General features: G+C 31.8%; 1 protein-coding gene across 3 annotated transcripts in view; it reads right to left on the reverse strand.

Annotated features, from left to right (window-relative positions):
* The window catches only part of LOC115881874 (cationic amino acid transporter 3-like), a 64229-nt gene that overhangs the window by 17812 nt on the left and 24396 nt on the right, over nucleotides 1–22021 (reverse strand). For 2 of the 3 annotated variants that reach the window (XM_030899579.1, XM_030899580.1), the window contains exons 2-5: nucleotides 12600–12723; nucleotides 9611–9712; nucleotides 3699–3827; nucleotides 3473–3628 (exon numbers count right to left, since the gene is read on the reverse strand). In XM_030899579.1, the coding sequence (XP_030755439.1) occupies nucleotides 3473–3628; nucleotides 3699–3827; nucleotides 9611–9712; nucleotides 12600–12723 (511 nt within the window). Of the gene's footprint in view, nucleotides 1–3472; nucleotides 3629–3698; nucleotides 3828–9610; nucleotides 9713–12599; nucleotides 12724–17770; nucleotides 17881–22021 lie in introns of those variants that run through there. The other variant, XM_030899578.1, reaches the window with a different exon arrangement.

Consider the following 22021-nt stretch of genomic DNA (forward strand, 5'->3'; position numbering starts at 1 on the left):
TTTAAAGGATGCTTGTAACTTTCTCAACAACGAAAAATTATACTGTATGAATACTTTTTATCAAAAACAAACTCAGAAAAAATGGACATGGCGGAGTCCAGACGGACGAGTAAAAAATCAAATAGACTTTATCCTCACCAACAAGAATACAATCTGTAAAGATGTCGATGTGTTAAACAGTTTTCATACAGGAAGTGACCACAGACTAGTACGCGCCAAAATACAAATCTATACTAATATAGAAATTAGAAAATTAATTACCAGATCAATGTTTCCTACAAGGGACGCTCTGCAACTAAATCAGGAAACTTATCAAAAAGAGCTTGAAAAGAGACTAAAGCCACAGACACTCAGAGATCAAGACCCCAACGACATTCTCAATAATCTAAAGCAGGGCATAACTACAGCAACAAAGAAAATATGTAGTAAAATGAAACACCCTTCGGAAACTAAATTAAAACCAGAAACGACAAAACTAATAAGGGAAAGAAGAAAGACTGACAGAGATACCCCAGAATATGACACCTTAAATAAAACAACTAAAAGAGAAATAAGAAAAGATCTAAGGGATTATAAGAGAAACCAAATTTTGGAAACAATTGAAAACAATAGAAGCATGAAAGTATTAAGACGCAAGCAAATGCGCGGAAAACAAAAAATAATAAAAATAAGAAACACACATGGCACTATAACAACAGACAAACATGAAATTAGAAATGAAATTCACAAATTCTACGAACAACTTTATCAGTCTGTTATACCAAACAAAGGTAGAGTACAAAAACACATCACAAACGTAGGATCAGAAGATATGCCAGAAATATCAACCACAGAAATTAAATACGCACTTCAACAAATAAAAAATGGTAAAAGCCCAGGAGAAGATCGTATTACACCTGAAATGCTGAAGATGGGCGGAAAACCATTAGTGGATGCCGTGGAAGTATTGTTAAATAAATGTCTCATGAAGGGTAGAATCCCGGACGCATGGAAAAACCCAGAAGTTGTGCTATTATACAAAAAAGGAGATTTTACAAATATAGAGAATTATAGACCAATAAGCCTTCTCTCGCATCTATACAAGCTCTTCACTAGGATTATCAACAACCGACTGTCTACGAAACTAGATTCCTATCAGCCAATAAACAGGTAGGCTTTCGAAAAGGTTTTAGTACTATCGATCATCTACAAACAATTAAAACAGTCATTGAAAAAACAACAGAATACAATATACCTCTACATTTGGCCTTTATAGACTACCAAAAAGCCTTTGACAGCATCGAAACCTGGTCATTTCTAGCTGCAATGGAGGACGCGAGAATTGATTCCAGATATTATTCCATTATTAAAAATATCTATGATAGGCAACCTTCCAAGTTAAATTAGATGATGACCTCAAAACAGAAAAAATACTACTCGGCAAGGGCGTGAGACAAGGAGATACCATCTCTCCCAAGTTATTTACACTGGCACTGGAAAATGTCTTCAAGAAATTAGAATGGGAAAATAGAGGTCTAAACATCGATGGGGTACACCTTAGCCATCTGAGGTTCGCAGACGATATTGTCTTGCTGAGCACCGACATTCAAGAACTAAACACCATGCTAAATGAGCTAAATGACCAATCCCAGAAAATTGGCCTTAAAATGAACTTGAAGAAGACCAAGATAATGAGCAACAATATCCATAACATTACCGTTGACAACGTTATTATTGAAAACGTAGACCATTATATATATTTAGGTCATAAAATCAAGCTGGGCAAGGAAAACCAAAATACGGAGATCAAACGCAGGATCCATTTGGCATGGGTAGCATTTGGAAATATGAGCAATATTTTCAAGGATAAAAAGGTGCCCATGAACCTAAAGAAAAAGGCTTACGACAGCTGCATTCTACCTGTGCTTACGTATGGCTTAGAGACTATGGCAATTACCCGAAAAACAGCAGAACAACTACGAGTAGCACAAAGAGCCATGGAAAGAATCATGTTGGGAGTCACCATTAGGGAAAAAATACGGATACCCACATACGTCAAAAACAAAATTAATAGATGTCGTTAAAAGAGTGGCAAGTCTGAAGTGGCAATGGATAGGACATGTGGCAAGACAGGATCCAGACCGATGGCCCCAAAAGTAATCCTATGGAGACCTAGGGGAACAACAAGAAGTGTAGGCCGACCAAAAAAGAGATGGGTCGATGACGTCAGGGCAGTGGCGGGAAGACAATGGATAAGATTGGCTAGAGATCGCGAAGCATGGAAAAACCTAGAAGAGGCCTATATCCAACACTGGATGGAACCAGGCTGAGAAAGAAGAAGAAGAAGATATTATACATGGTTATCAAGGGGTTGTTTTTTTACTTAACTTTAAAACACCCTGTGCAATAATTTAGTGTGTAAATTTTTCTAAAATATAATTTTACGGTCAGAACCATAACTCCTGAGCATTTTGTTTTTTGATTCATGTCAATACATGCTTTGGTTAATTTTTAAGAGCGAAATGGATCGCGATCAATTTGCAATTTTTCAATTATCATTACTTTTGGATGTAATTTTTTAATATGACGAGATGGTTTTGGTGACAATTGTCGTAACGTCATATTACGCTGCATTGGATACTCTATACTATATTTAAAAAAAACCTCAAAAACTAACGATACAGTTCGGGTTTTATAAAATAAACATTACTAACGATATTAAAGAAAAAATCCGTAATACTCAAGTATACAAACAGAAAACAAAAATTGTAAAAATACCCTAATACTTTGTATTGTCTCCCTTGACTGCTATAACTGCCTGTATACGTCCGCTCATGCTGTCATTGATGCTGCATATATCATATTGCGTTATGTTTCCCCATTCTTCTTTAAGGACCAAGCGAAGTCCATTTAATGAAGCTGGTAACGCTTCGCGACCTCTAACCCTTTTACCAAGCATTTCGTCGATCAAAACGCCAAATCAAAACGTCGAACATGATGGGCAGTTCATAGTAGTGTATGTGTAAAATGTGTATAGTTCACAATAATCACCAAATCCGCCTTATCATATTGAAAAATTACTTCAAAAGAAATGATAATTGAAAAAAATTGCAAATTGTTGTTGGCAAGTTCATTTCGCTCATAAAAATTAACCAAAGTATGTATTGACATGATACATAAAATAAAATGCTCAGGAGATATGGTTCTGACCGTAAAATATGGTAAAATTATAATTTAGAAAAATTGACACACGAAATTATTGCACAGGGTGTTTCAAAGTTAAGGTAAAAAAACAACCCCTCGATTAACCCTGTATAATATGCCAAATACCAAGTTCATTTTAATGGTAATGGTAAAAAATGGTATGTTTTATAAGAACAAATGCTTTCTGAAAATAGAACTCTAATTCTCAATTTTAAATATATTTTTATAATTTAGTATTATATTATATATTTTTTTGTATTTAGATCTATATTTAAAAATAACCACTTACATGTCAAAAGTAATACCAATCCGAAGGAAAGAAAATCAGGATACGGGCTTAGGTAGTTAACATTCATTGGGACCCATTCTTCAAAATGGTCCCTGATAGTATTATTAGTCAGGGCATCTATGTAATTGCTTAAACCACGAGCCACACTAGCCGTACCTGCAAGAATAAAAACATGTATTCTATTTTACTTCATGTAATTGTGCCAAATTGCATTGATAATACTTACCAATAACATATTCCAATATTAAGTTCCATCCTATAACAAAAGCTATGAATTCCCCTACACTAACGTAGCTGTAAACGTAAGCTGAGCCGGCTTTCGGCACTCTAGCTGCAAATTCCGCATAACAGACTCCTGAAGCAAAATATGGATGTCAAATAAAAACCTAGATGTTAGGCGGTATATGGCGGTGTACATAGAGATATTATATCGAAAGAAAACTATAGTTTCATTTGCAATCAATTACTTGAAAAACTATTTTAAAAATAAATATTTTCTATGCAAAAAGTACTGCTAGTAGTAATCTAAAAGAAGTGCAAGACTTCCTTTAGATTGTTACTCGAAGATCTTGCAAGACCAAGACTAATTATTAGACTGAAAGACAAGGATATTTTGGTATTGCATTTTTTGCTCATCACTAATGACGACTTCTAAACCCATTGGAAATTTTTTCTCTGGCTGACCTTACTTACTTACTACCATTACTCGTTGACGAGTATTTGACACGCATCAGAAGATGGTTACGTTTCTTTCATGAGCTTTTCCGTGACTGGAAAGCCCGACACGTGATGTTATCTCTCTTCCGTACTCCGGACATTCAAAAATCTCATTACTTTGTTGCCTCTTTACTTTTTGGTTGTCGTTGTTAACTGAGTTTATAATTCTTCGCCATTGCGTTTTATTGGGCGCTGCTTCTTCCCACTGATTCTGCATGTTTCCTCTTTAAGTTTTCATGGAAAATATCCTTGTATCTTTTGAGTTGTCCACCCAGTTTCTTTTTACCGTCTACAAGCTCACCGTAAAAAAGAGATTTCGGTATGCAGTTTTCTTCTACATCTAGGTATATCAAAAATAAAGATAAATAGAAATTGTAGGGTGTCTTGATCTGACAAACAATAAGTAACGCAACGATTCAACAAGTGAGTGGTTCTTTTCCAGATATTTCCGGACCTGTTACGTGATTACATTGATATCTATAAGTACTACAGCTTGACTACGTTATTACTTAAGGGTAATTAGTATATGAAGCCATTATCCAAATAACTATCAAGTATATTTGATTCGTATTCAATATTAGGTCGAGAGAGGAATGTAATTAATGATATTCCTTAATTAATTCTTTGTATCAATGAAACTATTGGTTTATTTTGTATACTTTTTGTATATCTCAAATTTAACTAAATATATTGAGAAGACCTTCAAATTCCAATTTAAAATCAATTTTTTTTTATCAAAATTGAACAATGAAGTTTTTTATGTCAATTATTATTTTGTCTCAGTGGCGTAGCTAAAAAATTCGGCCGCTGGGTTCAAACCATTAATTAGCAACCAAATTATATTTAAGTACCGTATGATCGAATAAAAACGGTGTCAGCGATGGATATGAAATGAAGATCGCTGTCATTTTATATGTAAATTTATATGTATATATATATTTCCCAGCCAACTGGACGCCGTTTTTTTTTTCGATCATACGGTATTTCATATGCTTTAAAATAAAATTTATGTAAATTAGTCAAAAAGATAAATAATAATCTCATATTTGTATCTTACACTAGAAATATTAATATACCGGGTGCGTCTCAAAAGTGGCTCACCCCTATAATTTTTTTTATTTTTTCATATAAAAAAAAACGAGATTTGGTACGTTGACATATGGTATATGACATAAATTAGGATTGATTGACGTATTCAATTATTTTTGGTCACTTCCTGTTTCACCGGAAATGACTATAACTTTTGATTTTTAAATGGCGTCCTCGGTATTTTTTTACTTTATTCGATAGAAAATGACATTCTGAATAGAAACATATCATATGTCAACCTTTGACATTCTCGCTTATTAAAAAATCTTATTTTAAAATTCAATCTAGAGGCTATGTTAAAAACACTAATACTTAATCGAGGAGCCTTGGAGAAATAGATTTGATGGTCTAATGTTTTACGTGTTTTGTCCTGGCCAGTTAGAAAATGCTCAAATCGTATTTTTAATAATATCTCAGTTTTTTCATATGGAACGAGGGTGGCTCATTAGCACATTTGGAAAAAGCATTTTTTTACGAATAATTTGATACCACACACTTGGTATTTCGAGTCAAATTTTCGTTACGAACAGCAAGTTATAATTTCAAATAATCCATATGCGAAAATGTCAAAAGTTGACATATGATATGCCATTCTACTCAGAGTGTTATTTTCTATCGAATAAAGTAAAAAAAATACCGAGGGTGCCATTTAAAAATCAAAAGTTGTAGACGTTTCCGATGAAACAGGAAGTGACCAAAAACAATTGAATACGTCAATCAATCCTAATTTATGTCATATACTAACATACCAAATTTCGTTTTTTTAACTGAAAAAAATAAAAAAGTTATAGGGGTGAACCAATTTTGAGACGCACACGGTATTCCTACTAATAAACATTTTTGAAATTTCTTCTCCAGTTTGAATTAACACAAATTGGTGGATAATAAATCAAAATTAATTAATATAACCTCTACTAATCTATCATACTGTAAAAAAGTTTTCAGAATTTTTCATGTTCTTTTTTTAGACCATCCGTTTATATACAGACTTTTTCAGCGTCTATTTTACTTTGGCGCTATTAGGCTAGTACCACACCATTTTCTCCCCCTTCCCCTGGTAGATACGGCTCTGTAGTCTTCATATTTATTTACTTATTTTTTAACAATGTTTTCTTAGTAATAAAGGATCAATCATCTGTTAAATATATAAAAATGAAAACTGTATAAAATTGCGGTTTATTATTACATCATTGAAAACGCTAAAAAAATTGCTTCTTAACATTGTTAACCTGTTTATTAAACTGGTTTCTTAAGTTGGATTTGATTGGGGTACAGGGGCCCTTGATATAACAAAATACTTCATGTGATTTTATTTCTTCAAATTGATGCGCCTGAATTTGTTCAATTATAAATAATTGCTTGTGTTTATTGAAGTCATGTCAAGACGAATATTCTAATAGGCAATTTTGGGAGAAAAAACGATGGAATATGAGAGATAATAAAGACAGAAGCGATAGCAAATATAGTTGGCTTGTGTGTCTAGAAAGCTATACAAAAGATCATGCTTTGTTTGAAATAAATTATAGTATATATACATCTCCTAGGTATTAAGGTTAGGTTAGTTTGCTGGGGTTTGGGATCATGTTTGATCCCTCACTCGGAGGCCTTGAGCACTGAATTATTGTACTGAATCTTCCTTTCATTCTTTCTTTGCGTTAAAACACTTCCAACTCTTTGCAAAGTTCCTGATGTCGCTGATGTTGGCTTCCTGCTGCTTCCTCTAGTCTCTCCAGAAAACCTTGCCCTAAAATTTTAAAGCGTTGGTATTCCAGTGCCGGACAGTGACACAGCAGCTGCTCTGCGTTTTTTTTTCTTACCCTCTTGAGGCAGTTTCCAGCGATGGACTAATAATAATTTTCCATTTCCACCTTTTACTAATAATAATTATACGTATAATTATGCGTATTAGGTTCTTGCTGCGCTCTAGTAGTGTTTTGGCTATCTACCGCTGGCTACAGTCTTCAAGCTGTAGCGCAGTTCTCATTCTCCTAGGTATTAGGGTATTACTATCTGTATACTGTATCTATAACGATAAAGAAAGTACCAAAAGTAGTACTTTCTACCCTAATGGAAAGTACCCTTTAAGGGCAGTTACGTAATTTTATACACTGGCCATTCGCTTTGGCATTAAACTATGTGTAAGAGTACCAAATTTCAAGAGAAACAACTTTTTCGGGAAGCATTATTCATAGGCACTTTTTGTTTTATTTTTATCTGTAGAATTTCACACCAAAGTTTGATACACTATTTTTTTGACTGTATACAGGGTGGCGTCTCTAATTCGCCGCGGAAGCTCCAAGGAGAACGGTAGTTTATATCGAAATGAAATTTTGACAGCATATATGTAGTTTAACTGAAAGCATTTTATAAAAATATATAGAATTATACAGGATGTCCCCAAAAAAAGTTACATATCAAAGTTGTGTTTTTTCTAATGGAACATCCTATATATTAATTGATTTCTAGGAAAATAATCGGATTCTAGGAAAAAATTAAAGGTGAGTTTATTAAACAAGCATATACCTAAAATCTAAGGATTTTTACATATTTCACATTTTGTGAAAATGAAGACTAAATTTTAAATTTCGATAACAGCTACCTAAATTTTAGTTGACCTTGTATAACCTGATATTTAATTACAGTAACTACTGTATGTTAAACCAAATTGAAATTTGACCCGAAAAGTTATACAGGGTGACACAAAATTAATATGGAACATTAGTCACTTTTAAAAGCAAGTTACTCCTTTATTTTAAATGGAACACCCAGTATATTTTTCCGGTATTCAGTGGGTTATTTATATATCATCAAAATATTATAAAGGTTGCCTACCCCTCAGATAAACATTTTCCAAGATATTTTAATTTTTATGATTTTGCGTCAGTAAATCTTTATTATTTGAAAAAATCTAATGGCTGTGTGATATACCTTTTGTTAATTTAACAAAAATTAAAGATTCTAGAGTAAAATACTCAAGGGTAATAAAAGGATACACATTTAAAACATATTTTAATTATTACAGAATTAAAACTAGATATAAATCTATAATTATGCGACAAAAATTATCTAGATGAAATCAAATGCTCAAAATGCTTCCTTTCCTGTTAACTGCATTGCCTTTTCAAAAGGATTTTTTCATTTTAAAAGGCATATGTGGAGTTCTACCTAGAAAAGCAGCTACAATAATTTCTCTTATGTTGTCGACACTAGTTTGTCGAGTTTTGTAAACACTGTCTTTAACATATCCCCATAAAAAAACAGACTAGATAAAATCAGGAGCATTTAAGTATTATATTAATTGGTGAATGCACACTGCATTAACAAACTAATAGAATCATATCAGTTCTTTCTGATGTAGGATAAGTTTGCATTTTCGGCAAATTTCTGAGAAATGTTTTTATTTTAACTGAGACAAAATGATAACTAGTTACTAAAGTTGGACTAATTAGACAGCTATGTTGATTAAAGTCAGACATATTACCAGCCACCTAGTTTTTATCAAATAATAAAGATCTACTCAGATCAAATCATGTAAATGAAAATATCTAGGAAAATCTTTGTTTGAGGGGTAGGCAACCTCAATAGTATTTTGAAGAGACATGAATCTTCCATTGAATATCGGAGTAATATACTGGGTGTTCCATTTAAAATACGAGAGTAACATACTTTCATAGGTGACCAATGTTCAATATTAATTTTGTCTCACACTGTATAACTTTTTGGATTAAGTTTTAAAAAAATGTAAATGTTAAATATGTCAAAAACCTTACATTTTAGTCATATACTTCTCTTATAAAACTTACCTTTATTTTTCTACCAGAATGCGAAAATCAATTAATATGTAGGGTGTTCCATTACAAAAAACACAACTTTGATATGTAACTTTTTTGGGGACACCCTGTATAACTCTCTATATTTTCAAAAAGTGCTCTGAATTAACCTACATATATGCTCACAAAATGAAATTTCAATACAAACTGTCGTTCTCCTTCGAGCCTCCGCGGCGTATGAGAGGCGCCATCCTTTATACACCCAAAATTCAAGATGCCAAAATATTTTGAGTTACCGCATACTATATACGTTCATACCCTCTTTAGTTAACAATTTTTTTAACATTTTATTTCAGAGGACATTTCAGATTTAATACCGTTATCAGTTTATTAAGAAAAAACTGGTTATTAGATTCTAATCTAGTTTACGTCAGTAAAAAATAAGTGTTGTCTAGGTCGTATAAATTTAAAAGATTTTAAACCCATTATTCATTCGTTTCTCTTTCTTAATCTCTAATTAATATATGGGTGCCGCATTAATATGAATTAAAAGGTTACTAACCTGCGAAAGCGCTGGCGACTGCCGCAACTAGAAAGGATAAACAAACTGCGGGTCCGGCGACGGTTTTGGCGACAGATCCGGCCAATACGTACACTCCAAGACCTAAAAATAAAAATAATGTTGTCCTTTAATTACCAATTTATGAAGACTTATTCTTTAATAAAAATAAGCAAAGAACCTATGCTCATCGTTCATCAATTCTTCGATGAACATTGTTCGAGAATTCAAGAATCGATGTTCATCGTTCATCGAATCGTCATTTGAAAGCTAATTATATCATAGGGCCGTATAATAACACAGCATAGGGCTTCAAATAAAAATAGTATACTATACTATATGCAGAATTTCATGCTGAATATAATATATTCAAGAATAATTCCGCACAGAAAGTTGGGGGTACTGTTTAACAAAACTTACAACCAGGGCCGCGTTAAGGTGATTTGGAACCCTAGGCCCCATTTATTTTGCCGCCCCCTTCAACTAATAAAAATTCAAGTAAAATTTGTTATATGTACGTAATATTGTCAATAAATGGAAATATTTCATAGAGTTTAAAAAAAAATTATGCTTTTTTTGAAAAATTGATATAACATGTTATGGAATAACTGTCAGGCAAATGCAAAAAGCCCACTTTACTTGAATATCCATATGTATTTTCTTACAGTGATTTAATAACTTTGAAACTAAAAATTCATATATATTTTTGAATTGATTGCGGGACAGTAAAGTAAAATTACTGCATTGGAATATAATTTATTGGATTCACTTGTGTCATTCATACGAAAAAATCAATTTATTATTTTTATTTGCGTAAATTAATTGAAAATGTGTCATATTTTTGAAGTCTCTGTATATTTAAGAAACTTGATAAATAGATCCTAAATCAAATTTTTGTCTTTCACTTTTTTGGCTATTTAGTCCATCATGATTAGTATATCATTGTAGATGTTTAATAATGAAATTTTGAACGTGCCGAAGAAAATCGGTAGAAACAGTTTTTTCATTAACTAAATTATAAAATATTTCCCCATTTGTTGCAATTTTTTTGTACTACCTATATTTTTATTTTGAAGGGATTAATGTAAAAACTAATGTTAACTCCATAAAAACAGCTTTGTAACACTAATTAGTGACAATAAAAATACACAAAAATGTAAAATAATAATGTTAAGCTAAAAATTATAAAATATAGAAGGGTTTTTCCATGATATTTCTTTGTCAAAGTTGTTCGAATCTTCTTTTCTTATAAAAATCTATGTCCACTAATTGATGTTAAAAAATATTTAATACATATTTGATTTTAATAATTCAAAATTAATATAATATTGTGGCAGTATGTTTTATTTTCAAACTGTTTTCCGAGTTGTTTTCATTAAAAAAATTCCGCCCCCCATCCGCCTGCCGCCCTAGGCAGCTGCTTATCTTGCCTAATGAATAAAACGGCCCTGCTTACAACTTTATAATTACTTTGTTTTTAGGCACCCTATACAACATTTTTTTTAGGATGTGCCCATTTATATACCATGCAACATTTATATAAAACTATTTTCAAACCTTCGTCAACAACAACGATATTGAGGCTCCCTCACAGTAGCGTAACTTCAATTGTGAGCCCCCCCCGCAAGATTTTTTGGGGCCCTTAAATTAAAATAAAAAAAACACACTAAAAAACATAATATAGCTTTATGTAGGTTTTACTTGGCTAAAAAATATGTGTTTAAAATTAAAATATACTACATTATTAAGGTAACAATGTAGCTTAAAAATTAAATCAAGTTATTTTTCATTTTTCCCTTTTATTTTTGGAAATTTTAGGGGACGCTGTTCACATATATATGTATTTAGTAAATAAAATGTGATGCCCCTGCGAGGCCCCCAATATCACGAGGCTCCCCCGCCGTTGCGGGTGCTGCGGGGCCTACGCTACGCTACTGCTCCCTCAGACTAATGGGCAACCCTGTGTATAGGTATAGTGTTTTGAATCTTCTAAATCACAGCTTTCTGTAAAGACATGAATTAAAAATTGGAAAATATATTCATTATAGGTTGCAGGCATAGCTCTTAAAAACATGAGAATACAAGACGTGTTTAGAATTATTGATAAGTAGTAAATAATAATTATTATGTATAATAATTAGTCCAATAATAGTCCGCAATAGTCCACCCTATCTTGGTTGCCCTGTGTACTTCGTATCACTATGTAATGTATATTAAAATAAAATGCTTCTTAGTCCTTTTCGATATTTCAGTCATTTAATTTCATCATTCATCGTTGTCTACAACTTTCAAACCCATATAGTATTGGAACTGCATTCCAATACTGTATGGTTAAAATTTCAATTATTACAAAATGTTACTAAACAGCTGGTTAAGACATATATTGCTGATTGGATATTAAGAAATAGAAGAGATTATAAATTATTGAGAGATAAAATTATATTTCCAGTACAATAATGAAGAATGCAAAAAATATTTTCTGATATTTTTTTCCCATCGTTATTTATCTACGCTTTCAATATCTCACAATTTAATATGCTTTTTAGTAAAACTGTGCTTTAACCGGCCTGTAGCTACGAAAAAAAGTGCAAAAAAATGAAGCAATGCAAAGCAGAATCACACCTGTATTGATATAAAAAATAAATCTTATTTTTACGTGAGGAATCTCCCCACGAGAGATGGCACATGTTTTTTGAAACATCCTGTAGAATTGAGTGCATGATGATATTTTTACCTTATACTTTTTACCTTAGATTATTTTATACGATCAAATAATGTCATTTCTAGAATGAAAACCTCGATGAAAACAACAACATAGAAAGATAGACTTTATGGTACCATAAATAGTAGATAAGTTTTTTTCATGTGGTGACTGTGCCCACCCTCATTAAGAACTCACGAGCCGCTGCTGGTTGAATGAACAGTTCGCTTGTTGCAGTACCTACCAACTACCAATAATAAAATAATTCTATTTTTAAAAATTAAATAGTACCTAGAGTAGATCCTACACCTAGAGCTGTCAAGTCCAAGAGGTTTAAACACCTCGCCATCTCACTTCCAGATCCATCGGAATCAGTTTTTCGACGTGTCAGACCTTTAAAAAACTTAGTAGCCATCTGAAAAAAAGAAATTATAGATATACTTTACAGTTTATAGCTAATAAAATAGTTTTCAACATATGTTGTATACCGGGTGTTCTTCAAAAGTGGCTTCAACAGTTATAGGGTTAATTGCAGATTTTTTCCGATAAAATACTGAAAGTTGGTATGATTGTGTTAGTACATGCCATAACTCAGGATTGATTGACGTATTCAATCATTTTCAGTCACTTCCTGTTTCACCCAAAATGACTATTGAAAAGATTGAGTTATGATTAAAAATGTGATTTTCACGAAAAACATTAGACGATCAAATCTATTTTTCCAAGGATTCTTGATTAAAAATTAGTGGATTTAACATAGCACTCAAAAAATAAAACTAATTTAAAACTCAATTTTTTTAAATTAAAAATGTCAATAGTTGACATATTTGTGATATGTCATTCTATTCAGAATATAATTATCTAAGAAATAAAGTAAAAAATACTTCGTGTTATCATCATTTTTTCGAAGAAAAATTTATGATTAATTTTAAAAAAATAAAAAGTTCCCAAATTAATAATTTATTCAATCAAATAACTATCTACTCAATATGTTTATTTATTGTCAATAATGACATGTATTGACTATTTCCATTCTAAACATCCTTAAGAACGGTTGCTCGCAGCGATTTTTAAAAAATCACGGAAATGTATATTTTTTCACTCGATAGTTTATACAGGTACGGACGAAAAGTTATTACTCTTCAAAACAGTTAAAACTCAAAGATTAAAACCTATGTAGGTGGTGCCCCCTACAAACAGCAGTCATATTGACATCAAAATCAAATTTCTCATGTCAAAAACCAATTTGTGTCCAAATATTGACGGTACTTCAGAAATTATATGAAAACAATCGAAATAAAAATTAAACTTCCACATCCTGTATCTCCGAAACTAAGCATTTTAGGACATAATTCTAAAATAATCATTTAAAGTTTTATTTGCATTAAATTACCAAAAATATATACTGTTTATTTAAAGGTTTTCAATGTAGCAAGTGCATCTAGTAAAAATCTATTAAAAAAATGCAAGACTTGCAAGAGTATTTTATTTAGTAAGACAAAGACTAAAAACAAGGCAGTCATGGTTTTGCATTTGGTCATCACTATATGTCATTTATACGTTTTTTTTTTCTGTATAATTGTAATAGTTTTATTTTTTGGTAATCTGTTGATTTTTAAAATTCACACACATAGACGTCAAATCCACTTAATTTTTTCTCTTTTTCAAAATTATTCTAATGTAATACACATACATTTGGAATATATATTTCAAAAATTAATATAACATTGTTTATTGTTCTAAAGCATTAATATTATCAAACAGTTATATGTCGAACAAAGATGAACCTGTATTTTTTGTTTATTCAGTTATGCGTGCAAATTTTAGTACGCGTGAAGTCTCTATGTTATAATAAAATAAATGATGATATACATCATTTGTTGAGATTGTTGTAAAATTAGTTTTGATACTATTGTAAATACTGACAATTTTCTATGTCTAGCGTGCATATGTGGTGCGATGTTTATGGCCCCCGGAAAACCAAATTGTAGTTAATTTCTTTATTACTTTTCTGTAATTAAAGGCATTTTTCTATACATACTATAATAAAAGACGATTTATATTTTTGAGATCTTTATAACAATAATTCACAAAAATCACAAAAAAATAAAAAATGTAATTTCAAAAAAAAATTAAAAGTATGGTCTGTGCAATATGAATATGAAAAAATAAATAAGTAAAAAGGGAATAACATTATTAGTGATTATATTATTAGTATACTACTTAGGTTATAGCTCAACACATGACAATTATAAATAATTTAATTGATACCTGAATAAAGCTATGATTACTGTGATATTGTGATATCAAAAACAGTTAAAATCAAGATTATCTTGATAGTTAAAGAGGTATACGGGGATTTTGAAAATACGATATACCTACTTGAAATTTACAGTGTATTTTCTAGTACCTCCCCTACCCTGTAGGCACGTCGATTTCTTTTGAGAATTTTCTTGAACCTAGATATTGAGATATTGATGCACAAAGTCATACATTTTAACATGGCATTAGACTGGAGCGCATAAGAGAGGTATAATGGGGTAATTACCCATCCAAAGAAGAAATTTATAAATAAGATAATATGTAGTATTAAATAAAACTATCTCAAAAGATATGAATAATACTAATCAAAATAAAAATCTACACCAATCTAAATTTAACGAATATCCTCCCCAAAATGAGGGAATCAAAAATACTCACAATCTTATATATAAAATAATATATTATTTTTTTTTACAAATAGGGGGTGGGGTTCGAGACGGTGAAGTCTTCACCGTCTTATTTTCAGGCCCATCTTATTTTCAGGCCCAAGCTAAAATATCAGAGAAAACATTCAAAAAGAAGTAAAAAACTTCATATAATAACAGTCAAATAAACACAAGTCAAGTATTAAAAGGACCAAAAGACCAAGGACGGGGAATGGTTGTAAGTTGTAAATGACTTTTATCTTATACATTAGAAATTAAGGGTATTTACTTGATGATTAATGATTAGAATGGTTATTGACAGATTCAGTACTATAGGAGAATTTTTAGGTTAGGGGCTTCGAACATCCTCAAAAAGAAAATTCGACTCCTCCAACTGCCAGTGGATGACATACCAAGAATTTACAACTTTGATAAACACCTCACTGTAGTATTCAGCAAAAAAAAAAGGATTGGAAGAGATAAATATTTGCTCAGCATGTAAAAGACCATACTTGACCATACCATAACGAAGGCGCGTGCGGTCCATGGATGTATACCATGATGTATACCATGACCCATTATTACCTATGGAGCAGTTGCTTGGTATACAAAACTAGAGCAACGTACAGCAAGGCAAAACCTGTGCAAAGTACAGAGACTGGCATGTATCTGCATCACAGGTGCCATGAGAACATGTCTGACAGCAGCAATGGAGGTCATTTTAGACCTAACATCCCTGCATATTGTCGTCGGTAGTTATGCCAATGCGACAATGATTAGAATAGTCACTGACGGAAACAGTACTGGGAAAATTTTCAGGTCAGGGGCTTGGAACACCGTCAAAAAGAAAATTCCACTTCTCCCACTCCCAGTGGATGACATACCAAAAATTTACATCTTTGATAAACACCTCACTGTAGTATTCAGCAAAATAAAAGGATTGGAAGAGATAAATATTTGCTCAGCATGTAAAAGACCATACTTGACCATACCATAACGAAGGCGCGTGCGGTCCATGGAAGCGGGGGTTCCCTATCCGTTGAGACCAAGCTTTTTAATTAATAATTCATAGCATGTAATATGAATCTAGGTAGTGGTTTATATGTGATCTGTTAAACATATTTTTCGACTTTTTTTTATTAACTTTATCTAATCGCTTCCACGTGGTATACTGATGCTTCCAAAACCAAAGCAGGGACAGGGATAGGAGTATTTGACCCGAAAACTAAATACTCCGAACTAATGGGCACCTACCCCAGCATCCTTCAGGCAGAAATCTGCACTATCGAAAGATGCGTACAATATATCTTACATAGGAACTATCGAAAACAGGAAATAACCAATAGAATTATCCTAGAGAAGCTGAACAAATGCCTAGAGAAACTGAACAAATTAGGCAAAGAAAATAAAGCCCTTCTACTCTGGGTGCCCGCTTACCAAGGGATAGAAGGCAATGAAAAAGCAAACGATCCAGCTAGAATAGGATTGAACACACAACTGCACCAGAATCGTTCTGCTTTCCAACTTTCCAAGAGGAAACGAACTTAAAGCGGAAATGAAGAACCTAGAAGACTCCATCCGTAACCTGGGAATCCTCCAAAACGGTCTAAGACACTCGAAAAAGTTCCTCAGAACTTGCGGTTGCGGCCGGCAAAAATCAAGGATTTTTCTTGAATTAAGTAAAAACAATCTTCGGATTATCACGAGGTTTCTAACATGACACTGTCTCCTCAACCAACACCTCAGTAAATTGAAGCTGAAAAACAACAGCGAATGCAGATTCTGTAGGGAAAATGCGAACACACCAGAACACCTTATCACTGAGTGCGCCGAAACGTCAATCGTTCGTGCTATAAACTTTGGTACAGCTAATGGCGAAGATGGAGAGCTGGCTTCTATGGAGCCGTCTCAGATACTGGCTTTTGTCAAAGGCCTGAGACTGGTATGATAAGTTATAACTCGATATAACTCGTTATAACTCAAGAAAGGGGAACACACAATAAGTAAGGTTGCGATATTAACCCCCCTCAACATTCAATTTAAACATTTTTTTTATAATTTAACAGGTGGCAACCCTAGGGCCCCCCCTGCGACCCTGGCTCCCCTCCCAAAACCCAACAAACTCTCTTAAGTTTTGTCGGTTCTGAGAAGAACCCTTGATGATTATTTCTCATGTTGGTTCGTACACTTCGGTCCGGTGGTGGAAGGATTGGCCGTCTAAAAGAAGACGTTTCCAGGGGACGCCAACAATAGTATTTTTTGTTTACTAATTTTGATACACTATTGCAATCGTGGAGGCTCCTTCCATGTCCCCCATCATTGTTACTATTGATAATTGTCGGACAATTTATCGAAAATTAATTGGAAGATTTAAAACTGTTTTAATTGACTATTATTACGCGGATAATTATTAATTTATTATAAATTATTTTTGAAAAATAAATGTTAATAAATTTGCAAATATATATTTTTAAAAAATTTCTTTCTATTTTTTAATGTATTACTTTATAGTGTCAAAATAATTAGCATTTTCTGTTAATTTTTGTTTTAAAGAAACCAAATAAAATTAATTCTTGTTCATTGTAATGTAGAAAAATATTGATAAGGAATCAATAAAAACAGTAAAATATATGTGTTCTGAGAAATATAATTAAGAAACACCAGTTTTTAGTTTTCCTAATAGCGCGTATACATCAAAGGCTAAATAAACTTAAAGAAATGATAATAAAAAATAATTTAAGTAACAATCATTCAAAAGAAATATCAGTCACTTACGGCTGCAGATGTAAAGAGCTAGTTTCGGTAGGCACTGTCTGACTGAACAATAAAAATGATTGTATACACCTAAATCAAAGGTGAGATTTAGATAACACAGTGTCGAGACTATGTTTTACAGAAAAACACGAACGTTCGTTTTATCTGAATTATTCCGATTTAATAAAGTTATTATAAAGTGTTCCTGATTTTCAAACGTTTCAGTTTGGTTTGAATGCGCCATAAAAGAGAATTAGAAATATGTCTGTATCACTGTGATAGGATCTTGTCTAATATACAAAGTGTCCCAAAGTCCCAATAATATTCCGTGGAAGAAAACTACTACGTATTTTTGCAATCAAAATAAATTTATTGGACATAGTTTAGTTATTCAGATTTGAATGAAATTTTGGGAATCTCTAGTTTGCTAAGTGTTTCGACATTTGACTTTCTCAAAAATCAAGAAAAAGTACGGGAAGGGTGAAAGCTAAACCCACCCTTACATACGTTTTAGTATAAATATTTTCCAACTCAACCTACAACCGATTTTCTTTTGGTAAAGACCAGTTTTCATACAAATATTGACGTTACTTAAATTATTTGAAAAAAATCGAAATAAAAATGATGGAGATACATTTATACCAACTTTTTTACTAATTTTTATTTGCATAATATGCTGCCGAAGTTTCCGGAATACAATTCGGACCACCCTGTATAATACGTCAATATACAAGGTGAATCTTAAATAAGTGCAAATATTTTTAGGAGTAGTATATTTCCACCCCAGAAAATTTGTTTGGATTTATTTTTAGTTTTTAATTTAAAAAAAATCTTGATAATATGGCATTATAGGTAGTTGGTATATTAGATTTACAAGAAAGAAAACCCAGAGAGATCCATTGGTTCTCTAAATTTAAGCAAAAATACTTACAAGATGAGTCCTTAAATGACTACATAGTCAATATTATATGTTCATTTCATATACAGGGTGTTTCAAAAAACATGTGCCATCTCTCGTGGGGAGATTCATCACGTAAAAATATGATTTTTTTATCTTATCAACATAGGTCCGATTCTGCTTTGTTTCCTAGCTACAGAGTGTTAAAGTCTTAATATTTTTTCGATTTATTATACTTTTCTTCCAAGTGCTTTTAGCGATTTGAATGAAATTTTGAAGGTAAAAGTTACTATAAATGCGACATATTTTAAGGCTAAGAAAGTGTCGCCATATTCACCAGGGACGTGCATATGGGTTATCACTGGAATATTTTCCTAAAAAAAGCATGTACGCCACTGACTTTTTTTCTTTTGTTAGCGAAATAGTGTAAGCAGTTTAATGCCGATTAAAAGTTGTCTCTTGATATTTGTTGGTTTCGGCCTCCTTGATGAGATAAATGCAATTTTATTAATTTGCCTTGATCCAAGCCTAATAGCAACCTTAAAAAATTTAATATCATTAACTTGCTAATAAGTACTCGTTGATTTCTCAACAAAAAATATGAAAAAAAGTTCCTATAAACATGGGTACTGAAATGCATAGTTTTAGAGTTACAGAAACGTTTTTAAAATTAGTTTTTTTGTAATTATCTTAAATACCATATTTTTTAAACTAACCTACTGAAATTACTGTTGGTTGGACTAATAGTAATAATAACTAATAGTAATAACATTTAATAATAAATTAGGTAAAATAAATAATTTATTAATTTCATTTCTATTTTAATTTTATTAATTGTGATTAATAAAATTGCGTTCGTCTCATGGAGGAGGGCGAATTCGACAAAATATTAAGAGATAATTTTTAATTGGCATTAAACGGCCTACATAATTTTGATATCAAAAGAAAAAAGTCAGTGGCGCACATTTTTTTTTTTTGAAAAATATTCCAGTGATAACCCATATGCACGTCCCTGACGAATTTATCGACACTTTTTTAGCATTAAAATATGTAGCAATTATAGTAACTTTTACCCTCAAATTTTCATTCAAACCACTAAAAATACTTTAAAGAAAATTATAATAAGTCAAAAATTATTAAGACTTTAACACCTTGCAGCTACGAAATAAAGCAGAATCGGACCTATGTTGATATGAAAAATAAATCTTATTTTTACGTGAGGAATCTCCCCACGAGAGATGGCACATGTTTTTTGAAACACCCTGTATAAAGCTCGAGAACGGCTGGATCGATCTGGCTAACTTCAGATACTCCAGAAGTTCTGCGTCTCTTATCAAACGGACAATTTTGATATTTTTACCTCTTTATTCTGGATGCCAAAAAAATTCAAAGGCAAGTGTATGAACGTCCGCATTTTTCTTGGACGATGGACGGTTAGAGGCAGTATGTAGTCTTTTCTTTGTAGTACATGAGTCAGGCACAGTCAGGAGTATCGTATATTGCTAAATATACTATACAGGTTGTTAATTTGTTTATTACTCGCGGCAAGAGCTTTATGGTTGAAATATGGCAACCTCGGCCCGCTCGTCGATAGACGACGCGACGGGACGCGTCGGCAGAAAACCCTATAACTGCATGCGTTCTCAATAGGCAGTGTTGCCATTCTGTTCCCCTATAAGTAACTGTCCAGTTAACAATCTGTACATATAAAAAATAGAGCCAACATGGAGCCAACTAAACGACACTTGCAGAAGAAATGCAAGATTGAATTGCATTGACAAGGAAGGAAAGATACGTAATATTTCTGTTACATACTTAACATTCCATTTTTTGCTGTTCCGAAATTTAATATTTCAAATATAAAAAAAACAGACATACCTACAACAAATAAAAAAAATCAAACCATATACAAAATAAAAAAATTGTAAATGAACTAAGGAGAAAAAGAATTTGACTCTGGTTTTACTGAAAAGTATAATAAGGCAGAGACAAGTTGAAGAGAAAATACTAGGCATTGGAAACAAAAGAAATAGATGACGACTTATAATACTTAGTATAACAGAGGATAACTATGTGGTGTTGAAAATGAAACTTAGAAATGCTGTGAAATCTTTACCAAAAAGTATTTACTGGGCAGAAGATATTTGCTTTTGAAAGGAGTAAAAAAGAAAGCTGTTGAGGCAGCAAAATCCATAAGTATGTATGCAGATTGCAGATAAAAATCGAATATTTTTTTTAAAACCAATTAATTCAAATCAATCAATACAATTCAAATTAAACATTTTAATTTCACATTTGTTGACATTTTTATGTAATTATTTAATGTGTATTAAGATGCATAGTTATTACTTAACATGGATATTGTAGTAAGTAATAACTGAGTTATTTTATGGGTGCATATAACCTCCATTAAAAAAAATATTACAAATACAAGAATTGTCCTGAAATCAAAACTATATTAGGTATTTACTTTAGATGGTTTATACTTAACTTTGCTATAAACATCGTAATCTTAAATCATACAGGATGTTCAAAATTCTACGCCAAACTTTCGAAAATATAAAATAATTTTTCTTTGTTTTTTTAAATTGAACACCCTGTATATTATTTTTTTATTAGATGGAGAATTAAATAATGAATTTTTTTATATTTAAAGTATTTCAAAATTTTTAATGGTTTCGCAGATACACGCAGTATTATTTAATATGGCTCTCTCAACGGTAAAATACGAGAGAAAAATCATTGGTTGTGTGGCTTTGATAAAAATTTACTATGGAAAATGCCATATGAAATATAAAACCGCGAATATCTGCGAAACCGTTAAAAATTTTGAAATACTCTAAATTCAAAAAATGTTCATTTTTTAATTCTCCATCTATTGAAAAAATAATATACAGGGTGTTCCATTTAAAAAAACGAAGAAAAATTATTTTATATTTTAGAGAGTGTGGCGTAAAATTTTGAACATCCTGTATGATATATGACTACCATATTTATAGCAAAGTAAGTACAGACTATCTAAAGTAAATATCTTACATAGTTTTGATTTCAGGACAGTTTTTGTATTTTTAATAATTTTTTTAAGAAAGGCTGAAAAATATATATTTTTTATTTATTTATTAATATCTCTGAAACTATCGAAATATATTTGCTCATATCTTAGGATTATGTAAAGTGATCTAAAAGGAAGCCAAAAAATGGAATAATATACAGGGTGTTCCGTTTAAAAAAGTTCATCCCGATCCACTCACACTTTTTTGAGCCACTTTTTAGAGAAGTTAAAATATTTTCCTGGCATAGATAGTAGAACATACTTTAGATTTTCACTTAAACAAAGTTCTTAAGTTCTTTATTTTAGAAGCTACAGAGTTTAG

The sequence above is a fragment of the Sitophilus oryzae genome, unplaced genomic scaffold (assembly GCF_002938485.1).
Source record: "Sitophilus oryzae breed Bouriz unplaced genomic scaffold, Soryzae_2.0 scaffold_1744_pilon_pilon, whole genome shotgun sequence".
NCBI lineage: Eukaryota > Metazoa > Arthropoda > Insecta > Coleoptera > Curculionidae > Sitophilus > Sitophilus oryzae.